At 35.4% G+C, this 22,699-nt stretch overlaps 3 protein-coding genes across 3 annotated transcripts; 1 reads left to right on the top strand and 2 right to left on the bottom strand.

Annotated features, from left to right (window-relative positions):
• Window positions 1–3,386: 3,386 nt before the first annotated feature.
• LOC306885456 (BET1 homolog) lies at window positions 3,387–6,460 on the top strand. Its single transcript, XM_079441980.1, has 4 exons — window positions 3,387–3,558; window positions 4,624–4,733; window positions 5,117–5,173; window positions 5,260–6,460. Exons 1-4 carry the CDS (start codon window positions 3,540–3,542, stop codon window positions 5,413–5,415), a joined length of 342 nt encoding a protein of 113 aa, XP_079298106.1. The 5' UTR covers window positions 3,387–3,539; the 3' UTR covers window positions 5,416–6,460.
• LOC306885451 (putative acyl-CoA dehydrogenase 6) lies at window positions 6,342–21,027 on the bottom strand. Its single transcript, XM_079441974.1, is given in 10 exon segments — window positions 6,342–6,690; window positions 6,911–7,061; window positions 7,331–7,492; window positions 7,809–7,982; window positions 8,066–8,233; window positions 9,220–9,326; window positions 10,655–10,776; window positions 10,782–10,783; window positions 17,412–17,532; window positions 20,829–21,027. Coding segments are annotated over 10 exon segments (1,287 nt in total). The 5' UTR covers window positions 21,018–21,027; the 3' UTR covers window positions 6,342–6,599.
• gngt1 (guanine nucleotide binding protein (G protein), gamma transducing activity polypeptide 1) lies at window positions 21,006–22,325 on the bottom strand. The gene is made up of 3 exons (XM_079441981.1): window positions 22,274–22,325; window positions 22,080–22,178; window positions 21,006–21,960 (listed from the first exon to the last, which is right to left on the bottom strand). The coding sequence occupies exons 2-3, from the start codon at window positions 22,173–22,175 to the stop codon at window positions 21,835–21,837; spliced, it is 222 nt and encodes a 73-aa protein (XP_079298107.1). The 5' UTR covers window positions 22,176–22,178; window positions 22,274–22,325; the 3' UTR covers window positions 21,006–21,834.
• Between the last annotated feature and the right edge of the window lie 374 nt (window positions 22,326–22,699).

Below are 22,699 nucleotides of genomic sequence, written 5' to 3'. Positions count from 1 at the left end.
GTGATATCTGCTTTGGTCAGTATTTACTATGACACAATAAGAGATTATTTTAAATGAAATCAGTGGAACTGCATGTTAATTGAAATTTCTGACCATCAGTGGAGCAAGTAATTAGTTTGCTGTTCCAGGTGACCTTCATGCTATATATTTCAAACAGTCTCATTTTTGCATTTGAAGCAATATACAGAATTAACCTTAAATTGAACTTCACTCCTTTTCTATATCAGTGAAGTATCAATAATTGACTAACTAAGTATCAATAATTGACTAACTAAAAAGCACAAATTAATATTAATTCATTTTGTTCAAGTTTTTATTAATTTCTTGCAATTTTTGGTAGTTTTTAAATAGTTTTATTAAAGGGGATGTCATCATTTATTCACCCTCTAGTTGTGTATGAGTTTCTTTTTTTCTGTTGAACATAAAAAGAAGATATTTTCAAGAATGGGTAACCAAACAGTTGCAAGTAGCCACTGACTTCCATAGTATCCCCCCCCCCATACTATGGAAGTCAATGGGGAACATGCAACTGTTTGATTACCAACCATTCTTCAAAATATCCTCTTTTATGTTCTTAACATTTTTATTGTTAATTATCTTAATACTTTAGCTAAAGCTAAATAGATTTATTTCATTTAATGTTTACTTTATTTCAATTAATGACATTTTTATGGTTTTATTGTTAGTTTTACTTAAAGACAATAGTTCTGCTTTCTGTTTCTTCAAGGAAATGTTTTATATATATATATATATATATATATTGAAATTTTATCCCCTAGTTTAGTTGAGAGCTGTATAGAGCACAATAAAACAGACCTTTCAGACAAATTATTAAATAAGCTTGTCTCTTGTAGTATTATTAATTCAGAACTGCAGCCTTGCTGTCACATCAGCCAACTGGACTGTGAAAGTGACCATCCAATCAGCCATGGTCCATTAGTGTAAAGATTAATACTATGCTCTTATCTGACAGCTTCAGAGGCCATACATGCGGTTAAAAGTGGCTTTAAACCACACATCTGAACTAGTTCATCTGTGCAGATCAGTAGAGAGGTTGGAAGCACACAGAGATAATCAAAGGATCTTTTCCATAATACTCTTAAATGAGTAAGTCAAGCCAGATGCAAATGCAAAGAGACATGATTACTTTGTTAAAATATCACTGGCTGAATTTCATGACTGAAGAACATAAACTCATATGGCATGCAATTGATCAGAATGTGATATATTATGATTTTGTTGAATTAAAGCATTTATAACGTGATTCTGTGAAGCACTTGAATCTGATTGGATGTAATTGTATTTCCTGATATCCTCATTGTGCCTAGGTGACAACAAATCTTTTTTTTTTTGACAGAGAAAATGCCAGATTACACTATTGGGTTTCAACTTGCTAACAAATGTAAAAAAAAAAAAAAAACACTTTAAAGCAGTTCAAATGTTGACTTCTATTTTACCAAGATGTAATTTTAGATATATTTAATACTTATTTTAATGGATCAAGGTGAACATATTCAGACAGGTTGTGTATCCTGTTCTGTACTGAGACAGTTCGAATGTTACTGTGGCTTGTCAACAGCAGCTGTCCCGGTTGTTAGACCACAAGAGCAGTCGTCGGCTAGACTGTCCCATTTAACAACACTTGGTTTGACCTTTGTGGATGCAGCCCTTGATTTGGGACACAGCTATTTTAAACAGATAGGCGCCAATTGGCACCATTTAGCATTTCAGTTATCGGTTGTATTGAAAATGACTTTAGAGGACTTCAGTTTTAATACTACTGTAATATTTTGGATATTACAATTGTAATATTGTAATATCCAATTGTTGTGCACGTTGAACTTATTTTTAACAGAAGCGTGAGGTAAAACAGTATAATAATTGCAACTCAAATATTATGTCCTTGTATTTAACTGTGTAAAAAGTGGGATAATGTTCAGTTATTCTTGATATGGGTTTAATCAGAGTTGTGTGTTTAGGCATACTGACAAAGAAACTCACTCACATATGGAGTCATTTTGCAGTCTGTGCTCTACAACATACAGGTACACATGAAATCCCATCAAACAACACTGCTGCCATCAGCGTAAGCATGTGCAATTTAATTAACTCTTGCATACTTGCTCAAGGCTGGCAATGAGTTATGAGCATCTTAATGTTTATAACCAACATCATTCCAACTGGCATTTTCAATGGAAAATGTCACAATGAGAGCAGAAAATCCGGTCTGTTGTGTGTTGAAAGTTTTCTCAGTTCATGCTGTAACAGATATGATGAGAAAAACATGTTCTAAAAGTAAAGCAAGGGATTTCCACATATCCTGTATTTGTGTAGTTTTGTGTAGTTCTAGGTTTACTAATAATATGTTCCATACAAAATAGTTTATAATTCCACATCTGTCACGTTTTTCTTCTGTAAGACAAGCAATATGTCCTGTGGATAAAGGATAATCCTCACATAATAGTGTCTTAGCTGTGTAATACAAATGGCCAAAGAAAAGACGTACATTGTTCTGTGGATGTTTACCCAATTTACGCATTGCGAAATAATGGATTAGGGATTGTGATGGTGAATGCTAATTAGCCAGCTTCTGTTTAGCTGTGACTCATAGCTGAGATGATATATCTGGAAATATGTCAGGACTTGAACAGATCCCAAACTCATTGCATGTTCTCGGCTTCTGTAGCTGTCTGTCACACATTCCACAGAGACGACAAGAGCGACATCAGCATTATGAGATTTTCTATGTCACATATTTTTGAAATCATCTCTAAATGACCACGATGATTGTTATAGGAAATAATTCAAAGAAAAGGAAGACCACAGCAATAGGCTATATGAACTTTGAACCCTAAGAAACCTGTAACAGATGGATTACTGGGTGATAATCAGGAACACGGAAATGGCCCTTAGAGAGGTTCTGTCTGAAGCTTTTTTTTTTTTTTTTGAGTGCTCTGTGAAATTGCAGAGTGATGTACATGAAAAACGCTGGACAGACACTGATGCGCTGGGGGTTCAGGATAAGTCAGACCCTATTATGGCACTTCTGTGGGTGGAAATACTAATTCAGAGTGCAACACAAAATGGACTCCCATCGCTAAATGACAATTTGCAGTAGGCTAGTCATTTAATTTGCATTAGCAGTAGTCAGCAATTAGTAAAATTAGGAATTAGTTGGCAATAAGACATTTTATTTGAGCATTTGTGTCCCTTAGGAAGACTCGCGCTGAAAGATACGAGTCCATGTTATCTATCAAGGTCACTCTACTACAGCATACTCAGTGATATAGTTTTAGGTGAAGCATTTGAACATTTGTGACAGCAAGTAAAAAGGAAATAAACATTAATAAGAAAGATGAAAAACATGAAAACTTCATTACCCACACGGCCTTTCTGGTTTAACCCTCAGCGGCTTCCGTAAGGTGTCGTGGCGCTTGTGGAGTGCGAAGGCGAAAGTACAGCGGCTCTAAATAGGAAGATAAGCAAATATTTGTTACATTACTTTCTAACAAATAACATATAAAGGTTTCCGGCTGATAATGAGGCGCGCAGGTTTGGGTAAGTTTCTCTTTATATGTTGTTATATTTGAAGCTTATGCTAAGCTAAGATCTCAATTCAAATAGAGATCAGTCACAGTTTGAGACATTAAACAAACACCGAATGACCAAATCATATGAAATAGTTAACCACAATGTCCAGGTTTGGAGACCCATGTGAATAAATAACGGTACGAGACTGAGACGGATAATAACTGGCTAGTTTTCTCTCCATAGGGCAGGTTAACATAGAGATGTTTATATCACATAAAAAAAATGAGTGTTTGTTGGTGTTTCTGTGTGTATAAAAACACGGAAACACTGCGAAAATATAAATGACATCCAAATCTAAATTTATATTCCCTCCCTATTGTTTAAACCGTTTTAATGAAAAGAACCATCAAGATATAATTTAAAAGTCAGTTCTTAACCAATAAATACCTTTTATACTACATAATTAAATTAATTTTCTTGTGAAGACCATCAAGATTTAATGAATAATTTCTAATTTTTAGATGTTCAGTTGTTTCTGATGAATATATAAACCTTATTTGAAGTTAATAATAATGTGGTAAATTTATTTGTCCTGCCCACCTTAGTACACTTCAGTCAATTACTAACATTTAAAATAGTTTGCTGTGTTTGGCTATTGGATTTTACAAAACTGAGAAACCACAGAACATCTAGTTTACAGAAGCTGCAAGTAGCTTATAACATGCAATGAGAATCTTACTAAGGAGACCTAGATGGCATAGTGCAAGTCAAATGTTTGTGAGTGTAAGAGTAATCACTTTTAAAGCACTGTTATGAAATCTTATGTATAGATTTATCTGCCGGCTTAATGCTTCTAAAAATCAAATTATTGTGGGTTTATCAAATATAAGGGTTAGTACTACACGGTATCAGTCACAGCTGTGGAGACACTGGTACTGGTGTATTTTGTAACTCTATGTTTATGATGGATTATATAGGTTGTATATGTTGTTCATTGACTTTTTAAAATTTGGACTCTGAGTCTGTAATAAAGTTTGATTGATTGATTGATCAGTCTTATCTAGCCAATGTTACCTGTTTATTGTCGTTTAGGTGAGGGCGGCCCTCCAGGCAATTACGTTGCAAGTGGATACAGTGTGCATGAGGAGGAGAACGAACATCTACAGGAGGGACTGAAAGCTAAAGTACATGCTCTTAAACATGTAAGTGGTCATTAACATTTTTGATTTTGTATTTTTAATAACCAATTTGCACAACTGTCCTCTCTCTCTCTCTCTCTCTCTCTATAAATGAATTATATAAAGTATGTAACATTATATAATACATTATTAAAGTGTCATGCATAATTATAAAATTATATTTGTTATTTAGTTTTTTTTTAATCAGTCATTACAATATATCTATGCCAAAAATTATTTAGTATCATTATTTTGGGCTGTGTTAAGATTAAAATAGTTTTTCTTCAGCACTGGCTGTTGTTAAATGTAGTAATTATGCAAACAATATATTAATTCTCCTGTAAGCACAATTGTTCCATACAGCTAGGTTGTTCCTAAACAACTTCTGCTTTTTACATCTATTTCAGCTTTCAATTGACATTGGAAATGAAGTCAAGTACCAGAATAAAATGTTGGGAGAAATGGTAAGCGATGGGAATTGATACTTCTCTCTTCATCAAAACACTCTTATCTGAATAGCTTTAACATCTAACGTTTGTTTCTCCTCAAGGACTCGGACTTTGACTCAACTGGAGGTCTGTTGGGAGCCACCATTGGTAGATTGAAGCTCATCTCCAGGGGAAGTCAAACCAAGGTGTACTGCTACATGCTGCTGTTTGCCCTGTTTGTGTTTGTTGTCCTGTACTGGGTGATCAAACTGAGGTGATCGTAGGACTGAGACTCTTCAGGATCTTTCCTTTGTGCCATGTTCATTTAGGGTAGAGAATCCTCGCAGAGATGACGAGAACTGAGGTTATTGAGGAGTGCGAGAATGCTTTCTTTCCACTGGACAAGAAGTTGAACCTTTGATTGACAATGTGCAATAGGAGACAAAAATCTGTCCTAACCCACCCTTAGTGTCCCCCGAGGGGAAGGGATAATGTTAGTTGTCTAATACTGGTCACAAAAATATTTTAAAGATTAACAACATGCATCTTTCCTCCTTTTTTCAGAAATAATAATGACCTTTGTTTAATGGTATTATTCTTTTAGGAGAACTTCAGTGCTATAAATGTGTGCTAATTTATATCTTCTGTTAAGGATACAGATAAATAAAAGGGTGGCACGAAACAGCACAGTAGTCCTATAATCATATAGATGAAAATTCAGGTTATGCCCAGCTGGATGGGGTGCAAACAAAATAACAGACCCAATCAGCCTTTATTTTTCCTTTGTTTTACTGCGTAAATCTGCACAACATCCTTGAAAGAGTTGCCACAAAATTGTGTGAATACAGTGTTCAAAGGGCTGATCTTCAGACTGTGAAAACCTTACTGAGATACATGAGTTTTTGTGCAATGCAGGTGTATAATAATAACCATATCAAAAACAACTCCAGAATTCGGTGTACTTCAGAAATGTCTTACTTAATTTTAAAGTTCTTGTCCAGTCCCTTTTGTTCTCTGTTCAAAATAATGCATGGTTAATTTCAGTTTGTTTAGGAACTAATTTGTAAATAAATGTCATTTTTGAGAGAATTATTACATAAATTCCTTTTATGTTGTCAACTTGAGGCCTGTTTTCATATATCCCATTTATGCTTCTCAGGAGTCTTACAAGCTTCTTAATAATTATGATTTTTTTTTTTTTTTTCATGCATATTAACATTTCATTTCATATAAAACTATAATCAAAATTATGTTACATATAACTACATATTAAGTTTTTCATCAAGTCTATTAAAATACCTTTTTTAATGCAAGGTACAAATCATCCATCTTGTTAATGGCTTTTATAACTGATATATGATATATAAACTGATATGTAAATGTCTATAGTTCATTTACATTTAGTGTCAGATTGTCCTTTTAAGTGCACTTTGTTTTTCAAACTAAACTCATAATGGAGATGTCATTTCTTGGGTAGAGTGTCCATGTATTTGCATATGATTGACAACATCACCTCATCAGCTCCTGCACCAATGGACATTAACCTGGAGTCCCTGTTAAGAAAAAAAAAAAAAAAAGAAAAAAACAGATCAGATATATTTGTATCCAATATTTTACACGTCACTTGGAAATTCAAATCACTTGACCTGGCTCTTTCCACTCAAACTCACGAGTATATACATGCAATCTGCTGTTGCTTTTAAATGTCACTAGATGTCACTGCAGCTCTGAGAGCACATGCGCGGTCACCTCATTCAGATGAGAGAAACTGACCTGTAGAACCTGCTGACTAGGACATCACTGGTGAAGCCCATGCCACCCCAGTACTGGAGGCAGCTGTCACCGAGCTCTCGGGCCAATCGTCCTGCCTTCAGCTTGGCCATTGACGCCAACTTTGTCACATTGTTTCCCTTAATGTACAAAGCTAATGAAAGTGTCCAGAAAAAAACAATTTCATAAGTATTCATTTTCAGGCATACATGCTGAGGTTCAGCTCCAAATTTAAATTTCACAACCTGAGGGAGGAAGAATGAAAATGGACTGATTGCAAGCCAGTGTTCACACCATTTCTTTCCACTATTAATTCAGAAATCGGTGGCCCTGTAGACCTGCCAGACCCAAACCCATGAAATTGCATAGCTGCCTTAGCCTATAAAATCATTCCGGAATAATTTTAGAAACGGTCGGACTCACCTGTGGCACGATGCAAAAGGGAGCGCAACAGCTCGATTTCTGTCTGCAGCTCAGCCAGCCTGAAGTGAACGACCTGGTGGTACAGAATCGGCTGATTGAAGATCTTCCTCTGTCTGGTGTAATTAACGGTCTCTTGGACAACTTTCTCCATGGTCGTCAGAACTTAAAAAACAAGGCATAGGAAAAATTCCAATGTGTTTTTCAGCAGATTATTTGATAGAGGAAATAGCTGTAGGATTTCAGTCCTGACAACATCTGTTTGCTGATGATGTCAAAAGATTCTCCAGAACATGCCAGGCCTTTTCTTCCTTGATGTTTAAAGCAAAACACAAGTTTGACTCACTGATAAACACATTTGGGCCTGAGAGGATCTGACCTGGCTTGTAAACACACAGGCACTACTGACAGTAACACACTGACGTCATGGCCGTTGTTTGCTGTGTGGTGGGATGTGCGGGAGTCGGAAAGGATAACTTACTATTGGCAACCCCCCAGAGTCGCTCCTCCTGGAATTGAAGCATCTGGTACATGAAGCCCATTCCCTCCTGCCCTATGACATTTTTGCAGGGCACATGCACGTCATCGAAAAACACCTCTGCTGTATCTGATGACCGCATGCCTATTTTATCGATCTTACGTGCGATGTGAACGCCTGCGGACGTACGGTAAAACATTAGCATGTTTTCTTTGGCAGACCCTTTTCCAAAAGTTTTGTGCTTTTGCAATACGTCTTACCTGGCAGATTCATAGGTAAGCAGATTAGGGATTTGTTCTTGTGTGGAGGGCCGTCGCTGGTGTTGGCCAGGAGGCACATCCAGTCTGCCTGAGTGCCATTAGTAATCCACATCTTTCCTCCATTAATGATAAATTCATCTCCTTTGCGCACAGCTTTCGTTTTGATGCCTAAAGGAGACAGTTTTTAATCCTTATATTTAGCATCTTTTAATTGTTTTTTTTCCCCCAATTTTGATTTTTTTTTTTGGAAATATATCAAAATTTGAAACAAGACCATGTGACTTGAGAAGCAAAACTGCATGTTTTATCTTAAATTCAGTTTTTTAACATACTTTTTTCATAAACATAAGCGTGAATATTTATGCTTAAAAATGTTTTTACTATGGATATAATATTATAGTATTTATTAGTATTTGAAATTAGCTTTTATTTTTATATTTTTCAGTTTAAGTTGTAGCAATTTTTATTAGTTTTTGTTTTACATTTTATATTCATATATAGCTTTGATTTCTTTTTTATTTAGTTTTAGTACTTCAACTAATTTCAGTTAGTTGTCTAGGCAGCATTTCTTTTTTTGTTCTAATTTTGTTTCAATTACTGAAAATTATTTTTAATAGTTTTTGTTAACACTTATGGAATCACAAAATGGACTGTTGTTAATTTAACTATATTACCACTCCCAGTTTCTGTTAATAATAAAAAGTTGAAAACAACCAGCTTTGTTATAGTTACAGCAGAACAATTTGAGGAAATTGGAGGATTTTTTTCTTGGACAAAGTAAGGCCCTCGAGCCAAAATGGTTGAGAACCACTGCTTTAGATCATACTTGGCTTTAATGGAAAATAAAGTGATGCAGTACTTTAATTTCTCCTCAAAACGACTCATTAATCTGTGACTACTAGTACCAGCTTTACTTCAAATACAATTTTTAATACATTTATGGAAAATGGATCTGCATCCCCCTGTGTGGTATTCCCATGTAGGCAAGTCTTTTAATCTCCCTGGCCTGAAATGCTTTGATATCTTCATTTGGGAAAGTAATTAATTTTAGATTTGCGTCTGGTGTATGTTTACATCTTGTTTAGAACACCCCCATGGCAATATAAAGAGCATGTCTTTCCTGTTAGGTACATTATCTCCAGCAAAATACTTACTTGCTACATCAGAGCCGGCCCCTGTTTCACTCACCCCAAGGCAGACCACTACGTCTCCCATTATGGTGGGCTGCAAGAACTCTCTCTTGAGCTCTGCAGAACCAAACCTACAACAGCATAGGGGTCACAGTCACATCCTCACCGTTATTTTGTGAGTGTCGTAGCAACAGTGATTGGAAGCTTGTGAGACAGAATGGGCTACAGAAGACATTAACATTTTACTAGCAGCAAATGCAATTTCAGAAACTGTTCCATAGGGCAGAATCACAAAGGAGACTAATCAAAATCCCTGATTCTCTGAATCCAAATAGCCAAAACGAATATGCACAGAAAAATGAGTGTTTCCAGAGAGTAATATCCCCTCAGTGACAGCGTTCAACCTGCTGCAGTCAGAATATGTCAAATGCTAGAAAGAGGAAAAGGAACCATCCTGATGACTACAGTATTTATTTATAATAAGTGATAGGTGATTTAATTTGTTTTAAGAGTCTATCAATACATCGTGAAGAAATACCTAATTCAGAGTCTATTGCAACATTCTACTAGATTAAATAAAATCATCTTCCTAAACACTTTTTTTTAGCCTTTTCCCCATTAAAAATAAATAAATATAACACAGAAATACATAATAAATAAATACATTTAAAAAACAATTACCTGAAAAGTAAGTAAAAGAAAGAACTGCATAACACATTTTCTTACAAGAGCATATATCTTAAATTAAGTTTATTTTTCTTACCCTATTTTTCCCAAACCTAATTCTTTTAAAAAAATGTGTTGCAAATAGGTTGACTAATTTAAATCAAGATATTTCTAGTAAAGTAAATTTGCCTTGTTTATAAGATATTAAGACATTTTTACTGGAAAACAAGTACAAATAGTGATTACGAAGAATTAAGTTTTGCAGTGTCTCTTTCATTAACCACATCTTTTATTACTTTCAAAGTGAGGCATGAGTATTGTGAGGCAAAAGCATTCAATGACAAGGCCAACTAATGAAGAAACCAGTAAGACTGGCTGTTCAAAATAGCTTAATTAGATACTACTTTTACATTTTCTGCAGCATAAATGATGTATAATATGCACAATTCAAATTTTCTTTATGTAAGAAACGCCACAATGCAATGCACCCAACTTCACCTTCCATTACCAGTGTGAATGACGAATGAACCAAAAGTAATTATTATGGATTTTACCATCTCTTTTTAATTATTATTTAATTGTATTGACATTTTTCACCAACAATTAATCTAAAATTGCAAAATACCCTTTTTTATCAATACAGTAATGCGATGTCCCTCACATGTGCAATGTAGCATACATTTGGAAATTATGATGGAATAATGTCTCATGTTTCTGTTACTAATTTTAAAAATAGTACACAGTTTACTTAACTGGTTAAGAATACTACTTATAGGTTAAGCAGGAGAAATACCTCGCCAGTGCAGGTGTAGCCATGTCACTCTGCACGCCGATGGCCATGGGAATTCCTCCACAGTTGATGTTCCCCAGCTCTTCTGCAACAGCCACACTATAGCTGAAGTCCAACCCCAGACCTCATACTCTGCAGTGGAAAAAAAAGGTAAGTGAATGTCCACTTTTTCAATTGCTTCATCTCTTCATTTGATTTGATTTGATTTTTTTTGTTAATGAGCATGTAAACATTTGAAATGAATGCTTTAGACAAATATCTCAGAACATTTTGATCACAAAGCAGGTGTAATTTAGATGTTTCTATCAGGTCTACTTGTTCTTGGGTAGCATTAATCTGAACTTGCTTACTTCAGTACTGAAGACAAATATGGTTCATGTAAGATTCTTCTACATATTTTGGCCATGCAGTAATCTAAAACTTCACATGCCCTTTTCATGCCCCTGCGGTCTATTTAGTCATCATTATAACATACTACAATGTCTTGCGCAAACGTGATATAAGCTATTACATTTGACCGTAATAAAAGCATTACTGTTTCCCACGAAACTTTCCTTGTCATGCATTTATTCATGTCATTTCATGTTCCATTTCATTTAGCATTTTCCTTCAGGAAACAAATATTACAACATTAAGGAAATGATTCTATTCTGTGAAAGCAATAAAGGCAACAATAATGCTGAAAAGCAAGTCCTTTAGTGACTGTGCTGAACTCTACGCTCACTTCCCCTATGTTTTCTGTCATCAGGTCCCACAATGGCCGTGGAAAACATTTGGGGTGGCAAAATAAGGAAAAGAGAAGCCAGAGAGCAGAGGAAACAGATACAGCGCAGAGGAACAGCTGGAGTCCAACAATTCAGTATCCAAACAGACAATCTATGAGATGCATCTAAATGGAAGGTTTATTTATCCTGACCACAAACTAGCTTAACTATCCTTAAGGAGTATTGGAGTACATAATTTGATTGTTACGTAAAACACTGTGATAGATTTCCACATTAAAATGCAAATATTGTGTACTAGTCTTATATGGGGTTGTATAGTATGAAATACTAGGAAATACAGTTGGAACAAAATGGAAAAAGGATGTTTAATGTTTAAAGATCTGTGCTTTATGAAGGACAGCTATTGGAAGGTGGTCAACATTTCCATTCACTCTGCATGTAAACATGAATGTTTTTTGGTGGAGACTGGAGAGTGATTCTCCTGTTTGGTGGCGTAACCTTGAGCAGTACACTTCAACACATAGATGTGAAATGAGAGGTATTTCAAAAGAAACGAGGCCATGTACACACCCACATATCGTGGGAGTAAATGTCAAAAGACTGGTCAGTTCGGATAAGAATGGAGTCTTACTGTCTTATCATGAGTTTGCCAGGGTTGGAAAAACAGACAATCTGGATTTATGCCAGTGTTCTATAAGATGGATTTGTTTCAGCCAGGTTTTGAAAGCAGAGATTTCACGAGGAAGAAGTTGTTATGGGAACTATGTTAGTGGTGTTGAAATTCTGCAGCAAAGCGATGATATCTCAGATCATTATCTATTCTTGTGTAAACTCCATATAGCTAAAACTGTAAATTCTACTCCTTGTTACAAGTATGGTAGAACCATCACTTCTACCACAAAAGACTGCTTTGTAAGTAATCTTCCTGATTTATCTCAATTCCTCAGCATATCCAACAGCTCAGAAAAACTTGATGATGTAACAGAAACTATGGACTCTCTCTTTTCTAGCACTTTAGATACAGTTGCTCCTTTACGCTTAAGGAAGATCAAAGAAAACAGTCTGACTCCGTGGTATAATGAGTACACTCGTACCCTAAAGAGAGCAGCCCGGAAAATTTAGCGCAGCTGGAGGAAAACAAAACTAGAGGTATTTCATATAGCTTGGCGGGAAAGTACCCTATCCCACAGAAAAGCATTAAAAACTGCTAGATCTGATTACTTTTCATCTCTTCTAGAAGAAAACAAATATAACCCCTGGTATTTATTCAATACAGTCACTAAATTAACTAAAAATAAAGCATCAACAGGTGTTGGCATAGAGTTGGCAAGAGCACAGCAGTAATGACTTTATGAACTACTTTACTTCCAAGATCGATACTATCAGAGATAAAATTGTAACCATGCAGCCATCAGCTACAGTATTGCATCAGATTATAGTTCACTATAGATCCCCTGAGGAACAATTCCACTCATTCTCTACAATAGGAGAGGAAGAATTGTATAAACTTGTTAAATCATCTAAAGCAACAACATGTTTAGATGGAATAGGGTCTAACATACTACTAAAAGAGCTGCTTCTAGAAGTCATAGATCCTCTTTTGGCTATTATTAATTCATCATTGTCATTAGGATATGTCCCCAAAACCTTCAAATTGGCTGTTAAGCCTCTCATTAAAAAAACACAACTTGACCCGAAAGATCTAGTTAATTACAGACCGATCTCAAATCTCCCTTTTCTGTCAAATATACTAGAAAAGGTAGTATCTTCACAATTACATTCCTTCTTAGAGAAAAATGCTATCTGTGAGGAATTCCAGTCAGGATTTAGACCGTATCATAGTACTGAGACTGCTCTCATTAGAGTTACAAATGACCTGCTTCTATCATCTGATCGTGGTTGTATCTCTATATTAGTTCTACTGGATCTTAGCGCTGCGTTTGACACTATCGACCACAACATTCTTTTAAATAGACTAGAACACTTTGTTGGCATTAGTGGAAGTGCCTTAGCATGGTTCAAATCGTACTTATCTGACCGCCATCAGTTCGTAGCAGTGAATGAAGAGGCATCATATCGATCATAAGTGCAGTATGGAGTGCCTCAAGGCTCAGTACTAGGGCCGTTACTTTTCACGCTTTACATGTTAGCCTTGGGAGATATTATCAGGAGACATGGTGTTAGCTTTCACTGTTATGCTGATGATACTCAGCTCTATATTTCTTCACGGCCCGGTGAAACACACCAAATTGAGAAACTAACGGAATGCATAGTCAATATAAAAAACTGGATGACGAGTAACTTCTTACTGCTAAATTATGAAAAAAACAGAGGTGTTAATTATCGGACCTAAAAACCCCACTGTAATAACCTAGAACACTATCTAACACTTGACGGCTGCTCTGTCGATTCTTCGTCATCAGTTAGGAACCTAGGTGTGCTGTTTGATAGCAATCTTTCATTTGAAATCCATGTTTCAAAAACATATCTAAATTGCAACCTATGCTCTCAATGTCAAATGCAGAAATGGTCATTCATGCGTTTATGACCTCAAGGTTAGACTATTGTAATGCTTTACTGGGTGGTTGTTCTGCACGCTTGAGCAACAAACTACAGTTGGTCCAAAACGCAGCAGCTAGAGTCCTTACTAGAACCAGGAAGTATGACCATATTAGCCCGGTTCTGTCAACACTGCACTGGCTCCCCATCAAACATCGTATAGATTTTAAAATCTTGTTAATTGCTTATAAAGCCCTGAATGGCTTAGCTCCTCTGTACTTGAGCGAGCTCTTAACACATTATAGTCCTCCACGTCGGCTGCGTTCTCAAAACTCTGGACGTTTGATAATACCTAGAATATCAAAATCGACTGCGGGTGCCAGATCCTTTTCCTATTTAGCACTCAAACTCTGGAACGATCTACCTAACACTGTTCGGGAGGCAGACACACTCTGTCAGTTTAAATCTAGATTAAAAACACATTTCTTTAACCTGGCTTACACATAACACACTAATACACTTCTATTATTCAAATCCGTTAAAGGATTGTTAGGCTGCATTAATTAGATCAACCGGAACAGAGAACGCTCCTCATAACACACGATGTACTCGTTACATCGTAAGAAGAATGGCATCTACGCTAATATTTGTCTGTTTCTTTCTTATTCTGTTTCTCAGTCCGTGTCCGGATCAGATGGTGGATCGGCGCCGGGAGATGATGTCTGCGGCCCTGATCGTTGGCGGAGGGAACATATCCCCAGCGAAGACCTCAACTAAAAATACAATAAAACTAAAAATATAATAAAATACCTAACTACATAATACTATTATCATTAGAAATTGCAACAATATAAAACTAGAAATATAATACATTTATACATTTAAAATTTTAATTAAAACAATAAATAAACAATAATATCCTGGCCAGAGGAGAACTGGCCCCCTGACTGAGCCTGGTTTCTCCCAAGGTTTTTTTTCTCCATTCTGTCAAGAGGGAGTTTTGGTTCCTTGCCACTGTCGCCTCTGGCTTGCTCAGTTGGGGACACTTCATTTCTAGCGATTATTGTCAATTTGATTTCACAGATACTATTTAAACTAAACTGAGCTAGACAATGACATCTCTGAATTCAATAATGAAATGCCTTTAACTGAAAATTGAGTGTTTAATCTTATTTTTATACATTACTGACACTCTATCCTCCAATTGTCCCTTTTTAGACATAGTTTTTGAAGTAAAGAGTAAAGAAAATACTATACAAAACTTAAGAACATAACCAGTTCTTATTCACCCATGTAAGACCCCCATAAAACACTTTCTCATTGGATCTAAGCAAATCTCATAGGTGACCTATTTTGACCTCAAAAAAGGGACTTGTCGCCGAAAGGTCAGGAGTTTGCATCTATGAGCATTGTGTGCATGTTGAAGGCTCACAAGGGTCTGGTTTTCACAAGAGCTAGTTCTCAATAACTGACAAATGTGTTTTTTTCAACAATTAGTTAAAAAAACAATCTGAATAATTTTTGTGAATTCTGTCTTCAGAACTAACATGGCAATACCACATTTTTGTTATACAGTAGCTGTTGAGTAAACAAGTAAACACAACTGAACAACACTGAAACATATTTAGACATAATTTAACTATATATTGAAGGTAAATTCAAACCTAAAAGTTGAAACATTGCCAGAACTAGGAATTTTTCATAAATATCAAGATAGGGCAAGTGTTTAAATCATAACTCATAAATGTACTGAATTACTTGGGGCCAATATGATGGTTTGACATTTCTATAAATTACTATTTGCCTTTTACGGTTTCATGAATTGTGAGGTTCATAACTGTTTTACAGTTTAAATTTAGCTTATAATTGGTAGATTAAAAAAAGCAAGTTATATTGTGACAACTTACCCCAAATAATACAGCAACAAGCCCTGCTAATAAGTAATGTGTGTTCATTGAACTGTATACTTTCTACTTTATAAGTAGTGACCATGGAAGTGTTCAATAACTTTTTTGTAGACAAAATTTTAAAGTATGCCTTAAGAAAAATGCTTACATTCAACTAAAATGGTGCTGGTTTCTATAAATGTAAAAATGTAAACTTTGTAGTTACTGATGATGGTGGATTTTGAATATAAAAATAGCTACAAAATTCCCCCAAATCTCGAGAGTGAGTGCACAGACAAGAAATGAAAAATATAGAGTGCACAGGAAAAGCTCTGCTTTAGCCTACAGCAGTAAAGTCACAGTTCACCTGAACAGATTTTACGTTATTGTTTAGAGACTTGCTGGTGTATCTGTGCTGCACATATCAAAAGAGGTGAGGCAACGCTTCGAGTACTAATCTTCTCTCTAAGAAGATGCTGTAAATCCAGCCTGCTAATGCAAAAGTGTCACAGTGTCAGCACTTCTTAATGCAAGTGCTCTCCTCTGACCTACAGATTTATGAAGCTGCTTCCCCCAGAGCCTCCATCCACCTAGCAATTATACTGCATTGTATCCTTAACATTTAATTACTAAAACTTTTGATATCTCATAAAAAAGAAGAAAAATTGTAACAAATTATGAGGATATAATCTGCATGTTATTTAGGAATGGTTGTTTGCACAAGTTTTTACAGTCCTAGATTTGGATTGTATATTTGTTGATATCTTGATTACAAACATACCAAGATAATCTGTTGCACATTAATAAAAAAAGCATGGATGAGTGTTAAAAACAGTGTAAAAAAAATACTTCTATTTGAATCTTGACTGTGGGCTTTTAAAATTTGCACAGGCACCAATTGTATTTCCTTTTGGTTGTTCTTTATTCTTCTCATGTATTGATGTCTTATATCAACGCTTTGAACCGTAAAAAGTTGTGTACTGACATTTTGATATGTGTACGGCCACAGTTTCTACTGTTCTCGTAATTGCTTCTTGGAGCCATGTTGTTATTTTGTCATGAATCCATCTATACTCCCATAAAAAACTAAGACTCTTTAAGGGCACCCTACAATCTTCTTTTTCTCTGCTTTTCTGAATAAAGTTTCTTAGAACTGTGATTCTGTCATTATTGGAAAATCAAAATGTTCCAGTTTGTGCTTTAAATTTTCACAAATGTCTTTTTCAACCTGCTGCTTTCAAAGGGTCACATCAAGTTTTCTTTGATCTTGTGCAACAGAACAAACTAAATAGAGTTCATGGTACTAAAAGAAAACATACTTTAAGTTGCACAAACTGCTTGTGCTGAACTTGTGTTATGGCATCAAAATCTGAAACATGTGAACACCCAATCTGGTTATATAGCACCTGCAACTTCTTTGTAAGGACCCAGTTTTAGGAAGTGGTTGAGGGTTTAAGATTTAGGATTATGGTTAAACTTCTGGTATACTCTAAATGCCAGAGAGGAAATTTCTAAGGAAATTAGCATGAAAAACTAATTTATGACAGTTTCGTTGCAAAAAGAGGGGGGAAAATAATACAAATATAAAACATAAGAAGAATGGGTCACTTGTATGCATATAGTAAATCTGAATAATGAAGGTCTACTTACCCACAGGTTTGTTGACTCCTAGAAATCCTGCATTACCCAAGATTTTGAAGATCTTATGAGCAGGAAATTGCCCTTCTTCCTCCCATTTATCTACATACGGGTTGATCTCTTGATCAATGATCTGTAACACATTCAATTTAAAACATAGATTAGATTGCTTATTCTTAGTACTATAACCAAATCTGAAATTGTTCTGACCTGGATATGATCTGATTTATAGATTTCATGGAAATTGGGCGTTATATTAACACCTTACTTGCAATTAAACACTTATTCCATTGAAGCAGGATTTTACGAGAAATTAATTTACTGGAGGAAACATCTGCACTGACACATACAACATAATCTAAAAACAACATGACAGAAACTAGGAAACAGTCGAAATGTTTACATAAATGATCCATCAAAAACTAAGGATTAATTAAAAGAGATTCCTATAAACAGCAATGAATCACAAAAGCTATTCAAAGTAACTAGAAATATCAACAAGTAATTCGGTATTTATTTTCTTGTGGCCTAGCAATTAGCTCACATGGGTAACGACGATTTGAATCCGGTTCATGTCATTTCCTGATCCATAAACTCCCTTCTACTCATCACTTCCCACCCTCTCTTAATATAACATTAACATTATAACATTAACAAAAGGCCAAAAATAAGACTCCTTCAAGTTCCTTCAAGCTATATAGAGTGTAATAGCCCTACAATAGGTTGCTTCCTTGAAAGCGGGACCAGACACTCAACTTCCTTTTGAGTCACTTCAAGACGCCTGCCTGTTGTAATAACCATTGTGAAATATAGTGAGTGTCTGCAGCAATACTCCATGTACATTTGAACCATACAAGCACTGCCAAAAATATATTCCTGACAGAGGAGTGACATTTATCAAAAGTTCCAAAAAGGTATAAAATGTACCATAAAAAAAACAAACAAACAGAAAATATGTTTATATGATTCTTCCAAAGCCATACAGTATACTTTTGACAGGAGCAGACTGAAACTGAAGTTATTATTGCCCAAAATTCTTGCCTTCTGCTTGCTGTAAACTAGCAGTCTGGACATTCTGCTTAATAACTTATTTTGTGTCCCATAGAAATTGACACAACAGGCAGATTACAAACAACATAAGGGTGGGTATTTTGGGCTAAACTATTAAGTTTAAAACAGATGGAGCAGAAGTCCCTAAAACAAATGCAATTAAAAGTCAACAGACCTTGTAATTCTCATTGTACTGTTTTAGTGTCTAATCACAAGAATACTATAATGTTGCAATGGGGAGTCAGTTGGAAGTAATCTACTTAAACAAATGAAGCAAAAAATTAACTGAATTCTTTTCCCAATAATGCATTATGTGAGCAATAAAAGTAAGTTGATGAGCCAATACTTTTAATTCAATTAAGGCCATAAATTTTTTCAGCTATGGAAATGAGTCCTCTTCAGCTAATATGTCATGCTTACCACGTTTAAAGGGGTACAGTCTGAGACAAAATCCTGTTTCATTATGAAAAGTTAGAAAAATACTGCAGAAGGATAAGGCAAAGCAAGGCAAGGCAAGTTTATTTATATAGCACATTTCATACACAGTGGTAATTCAATAAGCACCACATTTCCCCAAAAACATGCAGACGTGCTACTTCACTGGCCAACAAAAACGTCTTGACTCAAAAGCAGTGTTCACAGGACAAACGCTTAAAATTGAAAGGAAGCCAGGGGTCAACAGCACGCTAACAAACTCAGCGTGAACTGGTTTAAATTTCTTCAGCAGAATTGGCGGGAAAAACTGGCAGAAAACATATAACGGAAGCATCATATTTAGTATTAGTTTACTCAAAACCCAGAAGACCGTGACTGGATAATACAGTCAGAAAGGAAGGGTGGTCCGCCCTGTTCGAACCTACAGTACAAGGTTCCTAATTCATAATAAAGGTTGGTGATACATTCACAATTCTCTTGTCGGTCCAAGCAGAGAATTGTTTGGTGGAGTCCAGAACTCTGACTTATGGTTTGTCAACACTTTATGCACCCAGAAGACATGACCATTGAACTAAACTGAATAACAGTAGGTGATATTTCCTGGAATTGGTAACCCTATTTGTGCATGAAACATTTTGATTTTGTTTAAATCATACTCCCTTTATTTTAACTTGAACATGTCATGACTTAAGCATAACGAAAGATTAATACTGTGTGAAGAATTTCTTCTTGAGTCATGAGATAATCTTGAGAAGAAGTGCATTTTATTGAAGAATACTTTTAGCATGAGTAAAAGCTGAAAAATAAAACCAAGCTTGCAAATATTATGCGCTGTTAAATTTCACACCAGTCTTTCCTTTCATATAGATGCATAATAACATTACATGCTTCTAAGTCAAGGACTTTTCTACCTTGTTTTCAATGTTTCACTGTCTCTGGTGAGTTCTTTTAATAAACTCTGTCCCTGAGCTTCACGGTATGGCATTGTTTTCATTATCCGTTGCTTTTTCCGTTTTCCACTTATATCCTTTCTCATACTAGCCTATTCCAACACACTTGAAGCCACTGGGAATTAGAGAAAGCAACTTCCTTCCCAAGCCCTGTAACCCTTCCTAGTCTACACAGTTGATATAAAAGTATAATTATAATGACTTCCAATCATTTAAATCTTATTAATTCAAATATAATTCATGTTAACACATGCCTTAAAGAATAAGGTATAATGAAAAGGATATTTTTTCATTCCTTGGAGAAAAGTCTTGACCTTGCTTACACAAAAGATTAGCTTTTAGTAAATTAAATGTGACATTTAAAAAAATTTGAGATAGACAGAGATCACTTAATGACTTCTAATACCTAAAATAATCGAGCATAAACTTTTTGGGGAAAATAAATATTTGTTTTCTAAAATGTTTGGTGTTATGGATATGACAACAGAACAGAGCTTTGTCATAAAAAATACAAATTGTAATTTTAATGTTAATGAAATGTAAATAATAATAATAATAAACGATCTATTTGGTATAGAAGGATTTTTTTTGGTAATAACTGGAGTTGACAGGCCATACTCAACTTGAGGGTCACGTGACAATCTGAGCTTCCTGGAAGCATCAAAACAAAGCGGTTAATCTTCACAATTCAACTGTTAATCTTGAAAATGTATCTTTATATCAGAAAATCCGTCATAAAATCGTTTAATTACGTCAGACACTGACAATAAAATCGTAAGCAATTCATACAACCGACCAGTTGCAACTAACTTAGCAGTGCAATGCAAGCTATAGTAAGTGACCTCTTACCTACATTCACTTGCTGAAAAAGATTCGACCTGCACATTCAGTTTAGTGTGATAATCAGATAGCAAGAAACTTATTCGACATTCCTCTCGACAGAGAATTATACATTTATTGAAGATACAATACAATAGCACGAGGTCATATCTACCTTTCTCAAAGATGCTTTTAATGCAAAATGTTCCTCTGTGTAGAGAACATGATCGATATTTTCGGTAGAAACGGATGCTTTAGGATTGGAGGACGCTTTTTCTGACAAGTGCCGTTTGTTGCAGACAACAGTTGTTTTAAGTAAATTGCGATTCAAAGCCAAACTGAATCTCAAGACTCGCAGTGCCATTCTGAAATGTTGATATGCGCATGCGCATTAGACAACGCACGTAGAACAGTGTGCTATCAGCGCTTTAGCAAGATGACTGTACACTGTTAACATATTTATAGTTCTACATTAAAACTGTGGTAAACAAGTAATGGTCAAATGAAACGAAATCCATTTTATTAATTAAAAACGTATTAAATGTAGTAGTTACGGTATTTTGGCAGTTACCGCTGCTGGTACCTACAGTTTGTAATTAACAAGAAAGTCTGAATTATGAATGCAATCTCCTTTAACACATTAAGTGAAGTTTTCTTTAAAATATGGTTTACTTTATTAAAAAAAAGCAAATTTTAAACTAAACCCATTATGACTCTTGTGGTGACAAAAATTTCACTCAGAAACTGTAGTGGTGGCCCTTTGCCAAGTAATGTGATTTTATTGAATAGCTAAAATATTCCACCGATTAAGCCTTGATTTATCATGTGAATTACAAGATCAAACATTTCACTTTCATCCTGTTTTGTCACACAGATGTTACCCTTTGGATGGCTGCCCAGGAAAGAAATACATGTATTAGTCCATCAAGTCTCTGGTGATCACTGCACAATGGTACTCTGATTTATTACAGCTCTTCAAAGAGGAATACACAACATATGATGGTCCAGATCCTGGGGACTCATTTACAAGGGATAAAAAGCCATTTAGAGTTAATCGAACATCTATCCATGTCTGTGATTGTCCTTTTTCAGGTAGCAGAGTGGATTCCAGCTATGATTACATTTTAGCAGGTGTCCATGGGCAGCAATGAACACTAAAGTTGGGGGTTTCTCTGTCCACATTAGCAAATGACACATCCACCTTTCTCCTTGAATGGGTTCTTCTCCTCTGGAATGCCTTTGACCAAAGGATCCTCATCTGCTCCACCCTGAATGTACTCTGAAATCTCTTCACAACATTTGGACACCTGATGAAAAAAATCATTAAAGTGACAATCAAACAAAAATGAGCATACTTACAATGCCCATCCAACTTGGATGTAGTCCATTTTGTGTAATCTAGTCATGAGTGGATTTCAAAGCTTACCTGCGCCCTTTCAAGTTTCACCTCAATTTTGAGCTGGGTTACTTCCATTTTAGCCTTATCCAGATCTGTCAGATCTTCTACATTTATGACCGGCATTGTCTGAGAAATCAAATCAAACGATCACATCACATGTGGTAGGGTACTTATGTTTGAGATATTTAATTATACAATATACTGCTGATGACCAGACTTACTGCCGCTTATGATGAGGTCTCCTCCACCTGTGAAAATGGACAGAGATTCTGTACCTCTCTCTCAATCCGGTTTATAAAGTAATCTGCATAAACATTGTAATCTCTTAATCTCATTAAAACGAGCACTCTTATTTTATCTAGTCTTCTCCAAATTTCTGGTCAGCTGTTCTTGTGAACAACCACACATTCAACAAAGTAAATACATATTTACATAAACAATAAAATATATCCCAAACATAATTAAATTGATTCAGGTTTTCTTGTAATGACCCTTGGATTGTAATATAGGTCAAGGGGACATAGAAAGTATTACAGGCTGCTGTGATGAGCATACTAATCCATCTTTAGATAATGCATTATCATCCAAGATATGAAAGAACTGTTTTCAAAGGTGGTCACACGTAATTATATAATTATTTCATTGTA

The sequence above is a fragment of the Barbus barbus genome, assembly GCF_936440315.1.
Source record: "Barbus barbus genome assembly, chromosome: 19".
Lineage (NCBI taxonomy): Eukaryota > Metazoa > Chordata > Actinopteri > Cypriniformes > Cyprinidae > Barbus > Barbus barbus.
The sequence above is the reverse complement of the archived record's forward strand: the minus strand, read 5'-3'. Positions and strand labels throughout refer to the sequence as shown.

Coding starts and splice junctions, on each gene's coding strand:
- LOC306885456 (XM_079441980.1), top strand. Junction 4,734..5,116: donor AAGTACATGCTCTTAAACAT/GTAAGTGGTCAT, acceptor CATCTATTTCAG/CTTTCAATTGACATTGGAAA. Junction 5,174..5,259: donor ATAAAATGTTGGGAGAAATG/GTAAGCGATGGG, acceptor TTTCTCCTCAAG/GACTCGGACTTTGACTCAAC.
- gngt1 (XM_079441981.1), bottom strand. CDS start 22,175: ATGCCGGTCATAAATGTAGAAGATCTGACAGATCTGGATAAGGCTAAA. Junction 21,961..22,079: donor TGAAACTTGAAAGGGCGCAG/GTAAGCTTTGAA, acceptor TTTTTTCATCAG/GTGTCCAAATGTTGTGAAGA.